This window comes from Argiope bruennichi, chromosome 4 (genome assembly GCF_947563725.1).
Source record: "Argiope bruennichi chromosome 4, qqArgBrue1.1, whole genome shotgun sequence".
Classification (NCBI taxonomy): Eukaryota; Metazoa; Arthropoda; class Arachnida; order Araneae; family Araneidae; genus Argiope; species Argiope bruennichi.
The window spans coordinates 29,191,629-29,211,661 of NC_079154.1; the positions used below are offsets into that span (position 1 = coordinate 29,191,629).

The following is a 20,033-nucleotide window of genomic DNA, read 5'->3' on the forward strand; positions in this document are numbered from 1 at the left end:
TTTAATGCATTTCACTTCATAACAGAGAAAAGCGTCATAATACAACTAAAGTTACAGTTAAAATTAAGAAGAATATGCAAGGGAAGAAATTCGATTTGACATGCTTTTTTGAACGGAATCGGATTTAAGCCACCTCAAGGCGTGTAGGCAAAGTAAATCTTAGGCCTCTTTCTCCCCCTCTAAATTTTCAAAATAATTTTTTTTGTGAATATAGGTAATTTCAAGTAGCAAATTTTGACAAACTAAAATAGCAAATCCTTTAACTACAAATATGACGCATAAAAGAATATAAGAAAGGGAAATTCAATAATAATTTTAAATAGGATAATAAAAGTAATAACAAAACTTTTCTTAACATAATCTAAATGATATTTAGTAATAGGATCGATAATATCACTAAAATTATGAAACAACACATTTTTTTAAAATTTGCATTTCCTAATTAATCAGGATTTTTCATAAAATAAAGTTCCGAAATTAACGTTAACAATACTTGTCATTAATTTGAATAAATTTGATTGCACGGCTTTTTTCAATCAAATGAAAACATCAAGTTAAATAATTTTTTAAATAATCTCACTTGTTTGGGGCTTTCTAAAGTTGGTGGTAGGACGGTAGGTGGGTGACTCTAGGCATTTTCTTATTTAATAATTTGACCTCGCTTTTGGAGTAGGGAGCCATATTTCACGCTGACACATTCTTGCAGAAATATATTAGTGTCTCTTCTTCTTTGAATATAAACACTTCATTTAGGATGGTACACAATATTATTTTTTGAGAACCTCTGCATTACGGAGTATCGATGACGAATATTTTAAGAGCGGTTATTACGTAACCAATATCAAAAAGTCACAAATATAATTGATCAATACTTTTCAAAGATGGGTGTGATTCAAATCCTTAATACGATCTTACTGGTGATATTTCGCTTACAGGTTTTGGATCACGATAGAAAGTAAAAATCGATACGATATCACTGAAATTTGCAGGAGCGGTGACTTCACTGGAAAGTAACAATCTATACGATCTGTCCAATGGAAGCTCTCGAAAGAAATCTGTGATTGGATTGAAATGTGAACGGACCGGTTATTGGAATTATCGTATCGTATCATTGAATTGCATATCACTGAAATTTATCGGAGCAGTGATTTCACCGGAAAGTGCGAGGCTTCACTGGAAAGTGCGAAGTCACCGCTCCACTTTACGGGAGTGACCGATATTCGTATTTGATGATGCACTATTCCATACAGATCATTTTTTAATTGCTCGTGACATGATTGATTTTGATTACATGTATTCTGTTTACTGTTGACGCCATCTATTGGTAGAATATAGGACTAAAGTAAACATTTTAAAGAAATAACATATATTTTTAACTCACCTTTTCCAGAAAATGGTTCACTCTAATAAATAAATTAAATAAATAGTTTTGAGAAAAAAAATAAAATTTAAGAAGTAAGCTGAAACATATAAATTAATTCAATCACACGTTATTTAAATTAGTAAATTGTATTAATCACAATTAATAAATTTTATATTTACTATTAAGTAATAATTTTTAATTAATAATATGATTGAAATAACAGATATTTGGAACGCATATTTAAAAATAACAATAGCAATATTATTTGTTATTCAAAAAAATCAGGGATTATGCATCTCTATTACGGAGTAAGCGGACAGATAAAACTAAATGATGACATGTATTACCTTCACCTATCGCTCTAAACTAGATTTGCATTTACTATACATAATTATCCATACAAGCTTTACAAATATATAATATTATCAAACTATTCCGAAGTTAAAAAAAAGATTGAACACAATGGTAATAAGAAAAAGTACAAAAATAAAATAACACATTTTATTTGATATTCATCAACTCAATTACCACTCTATACATAACTGGATGCACCGTCACTCATAAGTGAGCACTCAATCATCAAAAAATTTATTTGTTCAAAGGCTCATTGTCAAAGCCTGTCTTATCGTATTTCATATGCCCATAAAACACTTTTCAGCTAATAAAAAATTTAAGAGACAAACAATTAGAGAAATTTCTCCTTCCTATCTTTTGTACACATTCTTTATAAGATTTATAATTTGAAATGTAATTTTTAAAATCAATGTTTAGAATGAATTAATTTTCACAGAAAAAACATTACATACATACATTTTTTTCTTCTTCTTACGAATGAAATTCTATTTAATTTCTAGTTTCATTTATTTTGATTTATGGTATGGCTGATATCACATACACTAATTTTCTTCGATAGGACCCTATTAACAAAAAATTCAGCCGCATTGTTACGATATCTATGCGATGTTGGCCTGCATTCAGAATATCGGCTAACATCGTGAAGATATCGTACAATACTTTGTGCTAATAGGAGAAGCATTATATCAAAACATTTGAAGGCGAAGAGAAAACTTAGCGAATGTGATCTCTCCGCTCCCTGAAACATTTTCGCATTCTCTAATGAAGGTTTTATCCCATTGATACTCCGTATAAAAATTTGGAGATTGAGCAAGGTCCACATACCACAAGATCTCATATTTCCATTTTCGCATGCTTCTAATATAGAGAAGAAATTCAAATATGTATTTTGAACGATCTTTATTTCTTACGTTGGACTAATTTTGGGCATATTTGATACAGATCTATAGTTATAATCAGAAAATATCACACCTAGTTTTATTTTCATTTATTTAATTCATTACGTTTTTGAGTTACAGCGTTTTCGTGAATGATAACGTACAAATCAAGACAATAAAAACCCTTAAAGAATTTAGTTACATATTTGATACGGATATACATTATAGATCCTAAACTTGTATACCAAATTTTGTTATTTAGATCTTTATACTTTCTACTGTTCAGCAACGGATTGTAAAACCCTCCGCGCTTTTACGCATGCGTTAGGATGGGTTTAATTCGTCAAAATAGGGGTGAAAGGAAAGATGAAAGGAGGAGATGTTTATATTTAACAATGAAGACGCGCGGTTTTATGAGACGTAAACATTACTGATAAGAAGGAAAAAGGTACTAATGCACAGTAAAATAGTTCAGGACAGGAACTATACGACAGGAATAAATAATTCCCGTTTTCTGCTTCTTTTTCACAATATTTAATTATATTATATAAAATTTTCTTCGTACCACTCCTGAAAGCTTTTTTATCACTTGAACTAGCCATATCAATATGAAATTTTGAGTTAAAATAAAATGCTGTCAGAAATAACACAACACTCACATATACATGAAAAAAAAAAATCGAATTAAAAAGTATCTAATGGGGGAAATCCATGGTCAAAGAGAATACTGGAAATGGGCTCGTCGTTTCGCTTCTTACCCTTTAAAGAGATGAAATCGTCGAAAAGTGATCGCCTCCGAATCCGTTGACGAACAGTAGTTAATAGTGTTTGGACAATCAGACCTCCTTTGAATGTTTTTATTTATTTATTTTTTGAAAAATTTAATATATGAACGTATACCAAATTTCACCAATATAACTCAAAGCATTTTTTTAATTATCGTATTCACAAATGGACAGTCAATTTCAAAAATGCATTTTCTGGACTTGGGGGTATTTTGAACCATGGACATTCATTCTAATTTCGATTTAGAATTTTTTGACCGTTATAATACAGTTTCTTTGTATACATTCATATTTGAGAATGTAGACTTATTTCATTTCAGTTTTTTAAATTTTAGGTAAAAATAAAATAAACAACAAAAAACAATGTTTGTCAAAATAAACAATCTTTTCCATTATTTTTGGGTTCCCCCCTTCACCTTAAATTTTCTTCAGAAATAATTAATAAATTCTGGGTAGATATGCTAGAAAATTTACTATAACAACACATCGAAATCTGCATACATTTTTTTTTTGTTCTTGGTAACGAATATGGGAATCCAATATATATGAAAAACAAGAGTTCAAACACAAATTTACATAAATATAATAATTTATTTTTACAAAAATTTTTGCTTCTGAATAATAACATCTTATTTACATGTCTTAAATTACATATCACCATATTTTCCAGCACACAGCACATATGATTCAGTAGATAAATCAGGTTGAAACACACAAATTAAACTCATTCATAAAATTTAAAAATTTTTTTTAATATGAATGCATTCTATATTATAAAATAAGTTTTTTATTCATATAAAAGGAATAAAATGGAAGAATTATTTTCATTAGGAAAATTATAGGACACTCAGTGCTAATGACACTTATTTTGTAAATTGCATAGTTGATATTTATTAAAAAGGCAAAGTATTTAAGTACTTTTATTGCGACTAGCAAAGTGAGGCAATCAGATATCATGATAGATTAACAGATCATGATAGAGTAACAGGCAATCAGGTGGATATCATATAATACCAAAATAATATATATATATTGCTGACTTGGTTTCCACATTAAAATTGCTGACTTGGTTTCCATTTAAATTGAGTGCAGTTCAGTAATGTAGTTCAACATATGAGTTAAGGACTATTTTAAGTCCATGTTAAACAAAGAAATAATTTCTCTAAAAATTTCTTCTGCACCAAACGTGTGAAAGCAGTATAAATTTTAAGCCATAAAATTAATTAAAAAGGAATATTTTTTTTACACAGAAAATAATAGGATATGACATGAAAAGAATATCAATATCACAAAAACAATGCTTTATATCTTCAACAAAAGTATGAAAAAAAAAAAAAAAAAAGAGAAAAGAATACTGCAAATAAATGAAATTTTCATTTAGGTACTTTTAAAAGTTATTTATCTTGAAATCACTGTGGGGGCACAAATGCATTTTTCAGAACAAAAAAATAAATTCATTAGAATCATCAAATTATGACACTAAAACTGAAGGACATAATGGATAGAAGAAATAATAGTTGCAAAAAAAAGCCTTTTAAAAATAAAAATTTGGCAAAAAGAAAGAAAAAACGAATTACCAATGTTTTAATTTTTCTTCCTCAGATTGAAGAGGTTTTTAAAATGCAATCACAGTCTAATCACACAAGGTCTATGTATAAAAGTACATCTAAATCTTGGGAAAAGAATTCTTAATAAAATGAAATTTGTGCATGTTTAAATTGCTTTAACAATTAAAGCTCATAAATAAACAAACAAATAAAAAAATTGCTCTAATACAGGGGTTCCCAAATGTTTAAACGTTGTGATCCACTTTTTAGAAACTGAATCTATAGTGATCCATTTAATCCTCGGTTCATTGAGCTTTCCCAAAAATTAACAGTACACATTCTTTCTAAAAGAGGTCTCATAGGCTCAAATGGATATTTTGTAAAAGAAAAACATTTATTATTAAATGATATATAAAAAAATTAAAAAATCTAATATATAGCTTGAATAAAATGCTATACTCAAACCACAATTTTGTAAATTGTGGAAAGATACATATATGCTTATATCTTATCACTAACTTGACTTAGGATTTACCAATAGATCACAACCCATAGTTTGGAAGCCCCTGCTCAGTTAAATGATTAAAATGAAATAGATAATAATTTGTTTTTAGATTAAAATTAATGAATTCATTTAAACCTTTGTTCACAAAAAATTAATATACATTAAACATGTCACATATACTGAAATGCAATACAAAAGATATAACAAGTATACATTAGAAAATTAATGTATGACTTATTATTAGCTGTACAATTCAAACATACAAAAGGTCAGTGACCTTTATAACAATCTATTCGTGAATATAACAGAATTTAAAATTGTACATAATGTCTTAAATTTAAAAACTATCTACTACACTTATCAAACAATCAAGCATATCTTAATATCTCATTCATAAGAAAACATGATAATTTGTAAATTGTCTTTGAGCAAAATTGGAAAACAGACTACTATTGTAGTCTGAAATGATGAATGCATATGACAGCAAAGGCAAAATTTAAAAAAAAGTGTAGACTTTTAACTTATTACAACAAAATATAAGAGGAATTAATTCTGCATGTAAAACACACCATTAAATCCTTACTGAAGAATGTAGCGGTTACATTTATCTTCTCTTTTGGATACTAGATGGTGATGCCTGATTAGGTCATCCCATATGCCACCCCATAATGCATTGCGAGTGCAATGAGAAGGAGACATGATGCCATCCTGTTAAGCTACACACTTGAATGTCTTGTCTTATCTTTGTGTTTGTGCTTGTTTAGTGTGTAAATGTGATTATTAAGAGAAATGTTCTTAAAAACATTCCTCTTGTTGCTTCTTGCATGGATTATAATCTACATTCCACAAGCTATAATTTTTTAATATCAAATCTTATTTTAATAGCAAATGTGAGTGAAAATGTTTATTAGGAATGCATGAAACAGACACTTAAGAAAAATTCTCGTAAAAGAAGATGGTAAAAATACCAGAGACATCGAACAGATTTTCCTAAATAATGAACAGCATTTTAGATATAGGTTTACAACATAAACTATTTGAATCTAATTTTACTTTTACCAATTCTAACAGTAAATTGTTTATCAGATAGTAATTTTTTAAAAAAATAGACAAGTTTTATTGATTGATGATTTTTATAATAATTCTAAATGATAGCACGCAAATGCTTTGTATTATTTTAGAGGAAAAAAATTAGTACACAGGTAGATTACATAAGTTCTTCATACCTGTAGTCCTAAAATATAATTTTTTTTTATCTAAATTCTACTTATGGCAGAGTTATTTACACATTACATAAATTATAATAATAGTGACAAGAAATGGTTGATATATTCTAATTAAAAGTACATTTAGATGCAGCCAAAAATTATGCAAATTTTAAAGGAGGAATACTTAACAATCTGGATCAAGTGGGCATCTAAATCACATTTACATAGTTTCTTCAATAACAGAAGTAAAGGAATATTCTAGGCACTTTAAGATTTAAAAACATTTTGCCATTTTTAAAATCCAAAACATAGGAAAAACTTTTATCATCACCCTAATTATTATGATTCTCTAAATGACAAGAAACAAAAGAACACCGTTAAAAAAACAAACATAAATATGCTTTCACACATGTTATTAATATTCCAGTTTTAATCAAATGGGACATGAGTTAAGATTATCAGAATTCTAAAAAAACATCCAAAGTAATTATGGTGGGAGTTGAAAAACCATAATACTTTGAAATAATATTTTTCAATAATCTGAAATAATTTTGAACTTATTACATCAGAGAGAAAAAATAAATAAATAAGATAGGAAATCAGGTTTTTAAATATATATACCTTCATTTATTTATCTTCCAAAATTAGTGATTCTGTCACATACGGATTAACTAAATCAATTTGATGTGCAATTGTACGTAATAATATAAATTTGTGAAAGAGGAGAGAATTTTTAATATCTGCAATAAGTTAAAATTCTACACTTTTATTTATTGTAAATACACTACTCCAGATAATAAGGCAGGTGAAGGTATTTCTTTGTGGTTATTGCATATTGATAAAGGTAAAACTTTTATTACAAACACAACATATAAATCAATAAAACTTAATGATTAACTAAGCAAAGAATATAAACACATATTTTGTCTTGTAATCTATTCAATATAAAAATGTAAAATTTGCATTGTAAAAATTTAACACTTTTATTCATTGCATATAAGCTATCCTGGATAATAAGGCAGGCCAGGAGTATCTTTTCATTGTTATTGCATATTGGCTAGGATAAAACATTTATAACACACACAACAGATAAATCAATAAATCTTACTGAGTAATGAAGAAAGAATATAAGCATATCCGTTTGCAATCTGTCTGGTACAAAATTGTAGAATTTGAATGTAAAAACTAAATAAAAATTAAAAAGAAAAATAAAATAACATAATAAATATTTTTAAAGAAAACAAAGAACATATTTTGTAGCTTTTTAAATGAAATACTTCATCTCATTAGAGGTATTTTGCTACCTGAGTGATGAGAAATAGATTAAGTTTGGCTAAAAATTCATTTAATATTGTATACCAACAGTATATCAATATTTCTAATTCATTTGACAAAAAAAGAAAAAAAAATAATCCAGGACTTAACAAACATTAAATAATATAAATAAAAAGACAAATGTACATAGTATTCACAACTCAAAATGTAAGGTACCTAAATGGATTCGATACATTCTCTCTCTATATACTGCATGGACATTAAAAATACATTCACATTTTAAAAACATATTCTCTGAACAACAACATTACAGAGTTTTGTAACAAAATAATGTCAAAATAAATTAAAGAATACCAGTAACAAACATGACCAGAAAACAAACTTGCTTGAAATGGCAAGACCATTTGAAAGATTACAAGCATTAAACAAATAAAATAACTGATATAAGTTAAATCACAGCCCATACTGCTGGAAATTCAAAACAGATATCACAATAAAAGTTACAATAAAGGATTTCTGGCTTCAAGAACACACATAACTTATGGATGGTTTCATGAGAAAGCTGCAGCTTCCAATATAGTACATCTGCTTACTAATCTCTAAAACATCCCACATGTTAAGTCATAAAGTTCCTCTTGATATATATATAGTAATCAGCGTATGATTGTAATATAATTGCTTTTGCATCATTAAATATAAGGTTTAATTCTGCTTGCACCAACTCATAGATAGCATACAATTTAAATGAAAAACTACACAGTCACATTAAGCATTCATTTGAATTTTTTTTACTTTGAAAGGTCAGTTATTTGAGAAACAAGCAACAAAACTGATAATGGAAAGTAACAGAAAATAATGCCTTCTACAGAAATAAAAAATATCAATTTTTATCAAATACTACTTCAATTCTCAATGAAAATGTATCTTAAGGCTATTTGAATAAATTAGTCCATTGCTATAAAAAAGTATCTTTTTTCTTGGTTTTGTTCAAACTTCCCTATAAAAATAACTAATAGGCACTAATAGGATTTTATATTGAGCTCAGGAAAGTTGAAAGCCAAAGAAAAACAAATGAAAGATAATATATTTAAAAATTGATGCATATTATCATCAATCACAATCACTTTAAAATAATGGTCTTTTTAGATATAATCTGGTTATTAAATATACATAAAACAGTATAAAGATTTCATTTTGACTAGAAAAATAGAATACAAGGTATTAAAGAAACAAGCAATATCAAAAAGTCTGAGAATAATATTTTCATTATATGATTTAAAAGAAGGAAGGGGGGGGGGGGAGAAATGCCAGCAGTTTTCACAGTTTGCTTCAGGAAACAAATAAAGTTAGTAAGAAACTGAGAATAAATGATTTTAAATCTACAATACAAGCAAAATTCCACATAAATCAAAACCTGCTCAGTAAAATTTAAGTTAAAAAAGTCCATAATACTAGATTAAGACATACATTAAAATTTATTTGTGCCAGACAAAATACACAAGACATTAAAATTAAAAAAAAAAAGGGTGTATTTATGCTTGCAGTTAAAAAAATGAGTATTTAAATTTTTAACTATTTCTTTAAAATACTTCACACCCTCAAATTAAAAAAAAAAAAATCTTAGTCATTTACAAACAAAGGAATTAAAATGAAAGAAACTTTTCTATAATTATTTTGCACTTTTTTGACACCATACCCACATCCCAATATTACATTCATAACAATTCAAACAATATAATTTGTGAAACCTATCTTAGTTATAAAGTTGTATGGTAATTTGTTATGTTTGTAACATGTTACAGAGGAAGGAAAACTATATATATACAAAAAAAAGCTCTTACATTAACATTCTATAATAAGTTCTTCAGTGAACTGAGCACCTGCATCAAACAATAAAGGTTTTGGTCATTTCAACAACCAATTAAACCATGCTTACATAAGCAAACCTTGAAATAGCTATACTAAACGGCCAATATTCTCCTTTGATTTTTAAAGAGAAAGTGGGATTTAAAATAAAATTGAGGAAGACACATTTTCGACTTAAAGTATCTAAGCAAAGTTAGCACCATTTATAACAAGCTCAGTAACTGAAATGCTCATTTAAACTAAAGTGTCATTTGTATCTCATTTATACATAACTTTTTAAAGCAGTTGTTACTCCAAACAGTTGAATCTTCAAGTATCATACAAAGAAAGTAGTTCCAGAAAAATGCTTTTTAAATATTTCCTTACTATTTTAAGACAAAGTATTTTATATATTTAAAACTCTCTAGATCAATAAGGCAGGACAAACTTAGTTTGGCTTTTTATGGCCAAGTAAACAATTTTATTAGTGCCATTTTCAAATTAAAATTGGCTACTTAATGGAAATAAAACAGCTTTAGAATTATATTGAACCAAAATGAATATGTGAGAGAGGAAAGAGATTAATGATAATTCTTCTCCACTTAGCATTGCTGCATTTATGGGGAGAATACTAGAAGACACAAGAATGCCTTTAAGCTTATTTATCATAAAAAGATATAACCTACTACTATAAACAGTTCTATATAACAACACTACTGATGTTCTTTGAACTTGTTTCAAAATTTTGATTATTTTGTTTATCACAAAATATAACTGATTATTGCTAAGGATAAGGCACTGAATAAATATAAAAAGAGATTCCCTTAACTTAGAGATATCCCATATCTACCATACATACGTCATGACATCAAGACATAAGTTCTGAAAATAGCTTTTATTCCAAGGTAAAAAAAGCCTTATTTTTAAAGGTTAAGATATTTCGCAATACACTCTTTTCTTTATCTAAGAGCACCCTTTTCAGTATACTGTGTCCCTCATTAATTGCAATTTAATTTATTGTCTCACTCTCTCTATAAAACAAAATTCTACAATTACTCAAAAATTTCAGATTTCAATCACTTTTACCTCAGTCTGCTTGAACAAGATAAAATAACATTAAAACGCACATTAAACCCTCTATTTGAAATCACTGTTATAAATGGAGCCAACTCATTCTCATATATGGTATAATTGATTCAAATGATATTCCATTACTTTTCAGAAAATTGCTTTTATTCTGATTTAACTTCCCAGTTAAATCCATTGTCACACAGAATCTGATGTTTCACCACCAGATTCTAAAAAAAGGGCCCAGGAATGTAACATATATTATTTGATGCATTTTCCTTAGGTAGAGAAGACCTCAATTGCATCAATTGGCACCTGTAAGACTAACTTCCAAGAAAGATGCTTATGAACAGTGAAACGGTTGATCCCATTAGAGCCTGAAGCATTATGGTGAGCTCCACTTCAATTGGCCCTTTCACGCAGAAGCCCATCTCGGCAGGAATTTCAGCGGACAACTCCTGTTGGGCATTCAGCCGCAGTTTGCTGAACTCATCGCAACAAGGAGAGCCGTAGCATAATGTTTAGACAGATAATTTCTCATATAGCTTTATGTCATCTATCCTTGCTTCTGAAAAATACAATATGTAGAAATATTAAATAAGATAAAAATAAACAAAATGATTTGAAAAGATTCTAAAAATGTCACACATTATATTATATATATATGTTATGATATCTCTTAATCTAATTTAAATCCTAGTAAATTTCCAAATTTTATCTTAATTTATCCCCTATTAACTTCATTCCAAAGTGGTCCTTTATTTCCTCATCCAATTCCACTTTTTTTATTAAATTAATCCTATATGAGCTCTGTAAAATTGCTTTAATTAGCAAATTCTCATGCTCCAAGGGAAGGGGTAAAAATCTGCTACACTAAGCAAATTCTCTTAAAAGATATTTATATTTTCCTTTCCTAAGTCGACATGTGTCAAAGAAATCCTTATGAGAATCTCATAGTATAAAATCACTGAAGAAAAATATTTTGGTTTGTTTTGCTCTTCTCTTGTGTTGTGGACTGATGTATCTTGCCGTGTCTTCCTTCTACGTAATTTATGCTTCCCGAGATGGAATAAATTCGAAATTTTAAAAATTCGAAAGTGTCATCTCTCGTTGGCCACACATCTGCTCAAAAATATGTTTACATACATACACACACACACATATATATACATGTGGGATAGATTTAGCCCCAAGCGATGGCAACATCCATGGGAGTGACGTGATAGTCCCCGCTAGAGGAAGAGTTGGAAGAACTTCATGTAGTACGGAAAATGGACGCTTTATGATGTTTTAATTTGTGTAAAAGACAGCCAGCCTTACTTTTTCATTATTTGAAGTGTTGTGCTCGTCCTAAATGTTGTGCCAGTCCCTATAAATTTTAATCAAACAATATTTAAAAACGATCAAATTCTCATCATTATTGGTTCTGAGATTAACACTCAAACCCACATGGGAGCTCTGGCCGGTTGGATATTGGCCACTTTATTCAATACCCTAGACAATATTTTATGGATTCCAATTGTCTTCAAACCAACGACACCAAATGATGAACACGGAGCAAGTATTGTGGATATTTGCAAGTGATGATCAAACCGAAAGTAGTATCTTCTACAACGGCAAAATGTGAGTAAAACTCTTTAATTGATGATTTTATTTGAAAAAAAAAATATATTTGATGCTTGATCTAGAATTTTGATGCAATACAAACTTTCAAATTTGATGAAAAGTGTAAGAAAAGTGTAAGAAAATTGAAGAATAATTCATGAAGTTATTTGTTGAAATTTTATACATTTGATGTTGAAGAAACAAATGTTCTTTGAAGAAATTTGTTGATGTTAATTGCCTATTTGATGTTCCTTTGATGCCGAATTTAAATCTTCTGTTTTCTTCCACTGTTATTAGATTTTGAAGACAATTTTGAATTACTAATTTGAAGACTACCTAACAAATTTTGAATTTATAATTTGAAGATTTCGAAACAAATTTTGAATTACTGTGTGATGATTAATTAAAAAGTTTTTTGCTGGAATATTTAAAATAATATAGCTGCTTAAAATGAAGTTGATGCTTATTTGAATTCATTTCGTAAGATAACTGGAATGAATACTTTTTGAACAAAATTTCGAATTAATACATTGTAGCAAAATATCATTGTTTCATTTTTGAATTTATATTGCACATTTTCTTAACATTTGTTGATAGCGTATTCTAATTGAATTATTTATTTTGAGTGTATAGTAATCACAGTTGCTACAAATTTTGAATAATTCTGTGAAAAGTGTCTAAAAACATAGAATAATGTCTACTCAACATTTATCCACAAATTGCAAAGTCTTTAATCGCGATTTGCAACATACTCCACTTAGAATTTTTTACGGATTTGGAAAAATGTTGTGATGTATCCGTACTAATTTATGTGATCTCACATTGCTGAAAACGGAAGTTTCTGATTGGAGCACTGACAATGACCTTGAAGCGGAGCCAAAACAAAATCTGCCATAACGCATTCCTGATACTTCGAAAGAACTACACTTTGAACACCGGAAATCGCCGATTGATTTAGATGGGCTGACTCAGAAGTTTCCCCTTTCCTTGAATAATTCTGAGAGTTATTCCGAAAAAATTAACAATACCTTTTCTGCTTTTAGCTTGAAAGATATTGTCGAATTAATAAAACCTTTTTCATCTCGGGATAACTATAGTGTGGAAACTTTCATTTCTAATGTTGAAGATATTTTTGATTTATACCAAATAAAAAATCCAATTCATCAAGTCATCTTTGTGAAGAAATGCTTAACTGGTCCAGCTTTAACTCTAATAAGGTCAATTCGCGGAATTAATAATTGGGAACAAATGAAAAAACACTTGATAGAAGAATTTTCTCAGAAAATTAACGGTCTGCAATTACACAATTTGATGCAAGCTAGACGGTTCAAACCTACCGAAACTTTACAATAATGCTTTTTGGCCATGAGAAAGTTCACAGGCGCCTCAATCTCAGTAGAAACCCGAGCACAAGTCGAATCTGATTGGTTAGTTCGATCATATGATTTCAAACTATACGCCACGGAAAATCTTCTGTTGGCTATTTATCAATTCTTTTGACAATTAGATGCATATTTTGGCGAAATTTATTTGGGAATAGATAGATATCAGTACTATAGTATATTGTTTTGTAATTCAGTTGATTAAAATTTTACATTCACATATGTTTTATAATAAAGCTGATATAGAAGAAATCAGGGTATGCAACATGTTTCTAAGCGTGCTCTCATTTCTATATTTGAAAAGAAAATATTATGAACTGTTATTATATAGGTTTATAAATGTTGTCTTTCAATAAAAATGAAATGCACAGTTCTACAAAACTCTCACTGGGTCCATTTTAACATATGTGTTCGGAACTTAAGGCAATAACTTCATAGGGAGAAGCTCTTATTTCTTTATTTGAAAAGAAAATATTATGAATTGTTTTTTTATAAAATGCGTTTAAAATAACTGCGTTTTTTATAAATTTCAGAGCTGCATAACGCACATTTGAATTCCATGTTTATTCCTTATCCTTGCAATACGAAACAAGGCTTACCGCTTCGCAGATAAAAATTGGTTACTGTAAAATTGGCGGAAAACGATATTGGCGGTTTTCAATTCACTTATCTGACAAACCAGATTCGACTTGTGCTCGGGTGTCTCCTGAGATTGAGGCGCCTGTAAAAAGTTGCACATAAAGGCTCTCTTTTTGAATGCTTTCTAGAAAACTACCCGTTTTCTTAAGCTTAAAACAATAGCTTGTAGAGCATCTTAAATTCTTAAAACAAACAGCGTATCTTATAAACATTGCCACATTCCAGAAGGTTTACAATTGATCATCAACTATTATACAAAAAGTAAAGGAAATAATATTAACAAAATATGTATATCAAAGAAAAAATCGTTTGCTTTTACTTTCTAACAATATTTTAACAAAATAAAAATAACAGCAGTTATAAAATGTCTGAAAAGGAATCGTCTGCTAAATGTCTTTAACAGATTTAGATTATGATATTTACCGAACGCTCCTACCTTTGATTATTCGTTAATAATCAAACAGTAAATAAGCATTGGATCCAAAGTAATTTGAATTGTTCAAGTCCTCAAAAATCTTGATGGCCCTTTTACAGTTCTACCTCTTCTTGTTGTAAGAGGTTTTTCACTAAGAGGGCTTTCATCTTCTGTACACTTTATCTCAAGAGGATAAATCCAACGAACAGGACGTACAATCTCACTGCTTGGTATTTTCAATCGCACTACTCTGAAGTTTTTATCTTTACCTGGATAAACTTAGAGAATTTTAGCCATTGTCCACCTTAATCTTTTCTTTGAATCATCTTCAATTAAGACAATTTCTCCTGGTTTTACTGCATAATAATTGCTTTCCTTCTGTAGTTATAATAATATGCCTAAATATTCACGGCGAAATCTGTTTCTTAAGTGTTGTTCAAGATTTAGTCGATAATTCAGACGTCTTTTAACATCGGTAGTTTTCGAGTTGATCTAAATCGGGTACTCCCACCTTTGGAATATCTTGTATAAACATTGATGGAGTGAGCGGAATGAGGTCATTGGGATCTTCGGATAAGTACGTAAGAGGTATGGAGTTAATGACCGCTTCACAAGCACATAATATAGTAACTAACTCTTCATAGTACAAGCAGGCATTTCCTCAGACACGTCTAAGAAGTTTTTTCACCATTTGTACAATCCGTTCCCAAAACTCACTCCACCAGGGTGCAGAGGGTGGTATGAATTTCCACGTTATTCTTTGGATAGAAATTTCTCTTACGATCACATCACAATCCAGTTTTTGCAGAAAATTTTCAGCGCCTACAAAGTTAGTGCCATTATCGCTGCAAATAACCTTTGGTCGGCCTCGTCTGGCTATGAACCGTCGAAGGCAAAGAAGGAAGGATCTAGTATCAAGTGACAGTGTCAGTTCAAGGTGTATTGCTCGATACACTGCACACATGAAAAGAACTATCCAACATTTTTCACCTGACTTGAGCGTAAGTGGTCCAGTTAAATCTACGCCGCTCACTTCAAATGCAGCTGATTCTTCTACTCTGTCCTGAGGCAAACCGATAGGTTGGGTCTCTATGTTCCTGGAATTGTATCTCTTGCATCTTAAGCATTTGTTAATTTTTCTACGAACGGTTCTTCTTCCATTTATAATCCAGAAATTTTCTCGCAATTTTGATAATAGAATCTGCACTCCAGCATGAGAGTTTATCATATGAGTTTCTCTGACAAGAAGCTCTACTAATCTATGTTTTCCAAGAAGAAGAATGGGGTATCTAAAATTTTGCAAGTCGTCCTTCTCAGTTAATTTTGTTTTAATCATTAAAATACTTTCCTCATCTCTAAAGACATTGAGGGTCTTCAAACCTCTAACTGATTCTTCGGTGAAAGACTCTTCTTGAATCATCCTAATAATCCTTTTTTCTGCTTCATTTATTTCAAATGTAGTCAAACATCCCTCCTTTCTGCATTCCTTTGCGGTCTTAGAATTATGCTGAAATCTTGAAATCCAACCCAAAATTTTAATGATATTGGCGTAGCTGAAAAACCGAGAAAAAAGACTTGCAGTAACAGGAGAATTGTTTACAAGACTAATTGATTTGCCACATTTTTCTACAGAGACAATCTCTTTATTAACATGTTGATTAGATTCTGGCCACAAATCCTCACGTAAGAGTAACCATTTGGGTCCCACCATTTAGAACTGAGAAGCTTCAAAACGGAGCATCCACGAGAGGGTAAATCAGCGGGGTTTAATGGTCCCGGAAAATGTCTCCAGTCATCTATATTTGACAGCTTCCGAATTTCATTCACTCGATTGAGGACAAAAACACTCCAAGGTTCGTCTCGTCTGATCCATTGAAGAGCTGTGGTAGAATCGGTCCAAAACTGTGTTTTCACATTTAAAATATTTAAGCTCTCTTTTACAAATTTTAAGAGTCTTGCACCAATGCAACAGGCAAGGAATTCCAGTCTCAGTATAGTAATGGATTTTAGTGGTGCTATTCTAGATTTAGCAGCTAGTAATTGTACAGAGGTTCCATGGACTGATTGGCATCGGATGAAAACAACTGCTGCATATGAAATGCCGTTAGCATCGCAAAATACGTGGAAGCTAAGGGAAGAAACATTGCTGTTAAAAATTTTTATTGGAATTTTCACAAGATGTAACATTTCAATATCTTCTATCCATTTTAGAAATTTTTCCTTTATATCCGTTGATACTTCCGAATCCCAGCTTTGTTTCAATCGCCAACTCTCTTGCAATAATATTTTAGGTTTCAAAGATACTGGACAATTCAAACCAATCGGATCAAAATCTCTATTGGCATAAGATAAAATCACATGTCTAGTAATTGTATCGAGAGGCATTTCCAGTAAAGGATTGTCACAAAAAAGCACATCTTCAGATATTTCCCACAAAAGTCCTAAAACAGGAGTTGGTTTGGGATCTTTTAATGCAATTGCCTCTCCTGTGTATTCCCACCCTCTAAGGTCAAACTTGGCTTGTGCCATCAGTTTTATGGAATCTTCAATAAAATGTTGCAGTTTCTGCTCTGAATCTACAGATGTCACACAATTGTCGACATAAAATGAGTTCTTTAACTTCACAGCAGTATCATCGTAAGGAGTAGATAAATACTGGTCCAAATGGTGGTGGATGACAGCACTCAACAGAAAGGGGCTGCAATTCAGGTCAAAAACTACTCTGGCATGCTGATATACTTTAGTCAAATCTCTGCTCTCATTCTTCCACCACATAAATTTTAAGTATTTTCTATCCTTTTTAGCAACAGATATTTGAAGAAACGCCTTTTTGATGTCTGATACAACATCAAAAGTTTTCTCCCGAAATTTCATAAGTACTGAAGGTATCGTCTCTATAAAATTTGGACCTTTCATCAAACAACCATTCAATGTGAGATTACCTTTTCACTTGGTGGTGGAATCATTTTTAAATACTCCTTGATGAGATAGGTAGTGACCAGGACCCTCATTAGAATCTTCTATAATACCTTCTTTCTTCCATTCTTCGAAGACAGCATCATAACACTCGAATTGATTGCTCTTTTAACAACTTCATCGAGCCTTTTCCCAGCAATGTCTCTATTTGTAGGTAGTTCAACTTGACTGCGCATCCAGGTAAGCTTGACCTCATATCTTCCATCCCCGTCATTTTTTACATTTCTACAGAAATAATCAAAAGCTTTACTTTCTAAGTGTTTTGAATTATCAGTGTCACATGGGTCCATTATACCTAGAGTTTCTAGTCTCCATAGGTATGAAATGTCATTACTTTGAATAAAAAGAGATATAGAGGAGTTTTTGTTGAAAACAGCTTTTGGTTTTCCCATTACACTCCAATCCAAATAGGTTTCGACAGCAATCAAACCAGATGACAAGGGACATATATTTCCCGTGAAGAGATTTCCAGCATAATCAGCTCCTATCAACAACTCTATAGGCATCGAGCTTTTCCCAACATCAGTGAATTGGATACCTTTATTCTGTAGTTCCTTGATCCATGGACCCTTTTGTATTCTAGGAATATAACCACAAATAATATCATGATCCAAAACTTGTATCTTACAAGAATAATTTTTCTTCAAATTGTTCACTGACAGTTAATATCAATTATGTTTCTTCTTGGAACTAACGCCACCAAATACTACATGCGTTAAATGTTGGCTTCTTTCTGTGGTTATTTTCATTTGATTTGTAGTTGACTTCAAAATATATGATCTTTGCGATCCTGTATCGAATAATGCTCTTACCACTTAGCTTCTTCCACCCGTCTCAATTAATACTAAAAGTGTTTGCAAAAGAATTTCCGGTTCACTTTGATTTGATAACACTATATTTCCATCAGTGCTGGGATATTCTGCAGCGTTAGGTTTGTCATTATTGAACTTTTCAGGACACATAATTGTCCAATGTCTTCCCCGACAAAGCATACATTGAACATTAGCTTTACATTTTCTAGAAACGTGTCCTACTTTTAAACAGGCAAAGCAGGCCAAAGACATTTTTTGTGCTTTGAAACAGTCTTGAGAATTATGGACTTTTCCACAAAATAGACAAGATTTCAAAGATTTTCCTTCATAAACCAAATCATTAGCCGTGGGAACAGGAGTTTCGAATTCATGATATTTTTTATTTTGCCTTCGAGTTTCTGTGGAATTAAAGCCTGATTTTGCCATCAAAATCCTATTTTCCCCTTCAATTTCGTTCGGAGAAATAATAGCAATTGCGACAATTTATCGCTATAAGAATTTTTATCATCTACTTTTTTTATCACTGGATTTCGTAGCTATACTCTCAATAAATTTTCAGGAATTTAAGATTCCACTAGCGGGGAAAACATAGCAGCATATTTTTCAGTAGTTACTCCAATAGACTCTAGTGACCTTAATTTATCATAGAGTTGCATTATATTCAATTTTGAATTCATATTAACAGCATTATTTACTATCAAAGAAAGTAGTTCTCTTACATAGTATTCATCAAGAAGTTCTTCATGGCCAAATCTAGCCTTCATGCTGTCAACAACTTAGCATAATTTTTTGCAGTCGGCGGATAACTATCGTCCTCGTGAATTCTGCTGAATTGGCTCCAAAAGTTAAGCCAATCTTTAACTTCACCACCAAACTTAATTAATTCTATTTCGGGAAGTTTTAATTTAGGTTTTTCTACATCAACTGATTCCGGCGCTTCGGATATAGAAGAAAGTTTTTCTAAACATGTTTTTACATGAATCCGTGCAGCATCTAATTTTTAACGATATTTTTCTATTTTTTCATACTCTTCTTCATATTCTTCAGATTTAGTAGCTACTAATGCTTTACATACAATGTCATTAAATTCTGCAAAATTAGTAGTTAAAACAAAGTTTTATTTCAAAATCATCATGATTTAGATTTTCTTCATCCAACGCCGTTATTACTGCATTATAACGTGTCGTAAAATTCGTGCTGACTGGACTACGTCTTTTCATCAGATCTTCCATAATCGAAACCGAAAGCAACGGAAAACGAAAGTTTAATTTAACTGACCTTTTTCTTCAACCACGTCCGGGTCACCACAATTTTGCATACTTTCTAGAAAACTACCCGTTTTCTTAAGCTTCAAACTATAGCTTGCAGGGCATCTT

At 30.5% G+C, this 20,033-nt stretch overlaps 1 protein-coding gene across 1 annotated transcript in view; it reads right to left on the reverse strand.

The window, feature by feature from the left end:
• Positions 1-9,478: 9,478 nt before the first annotated feature.
• LOC129966689 (uncharacterized) overlaps positions 9,479-20,033 on the reverse strand; it is a 67,901-nt gene continuing 57,346 nt past the window's right edge. The window contains exon 18 of the mRNA XM_056081203.1: positions 9,479-11,396. Within this exon, the coding sequence (XP_055937178.1) occupies positions 11,381-11,396 (16 nt within the window). The 3' untranslated portion in view covers positions 9,479-11,380. The remainder of the gene's footprint in view (positions 11,397-20,033) is intronic.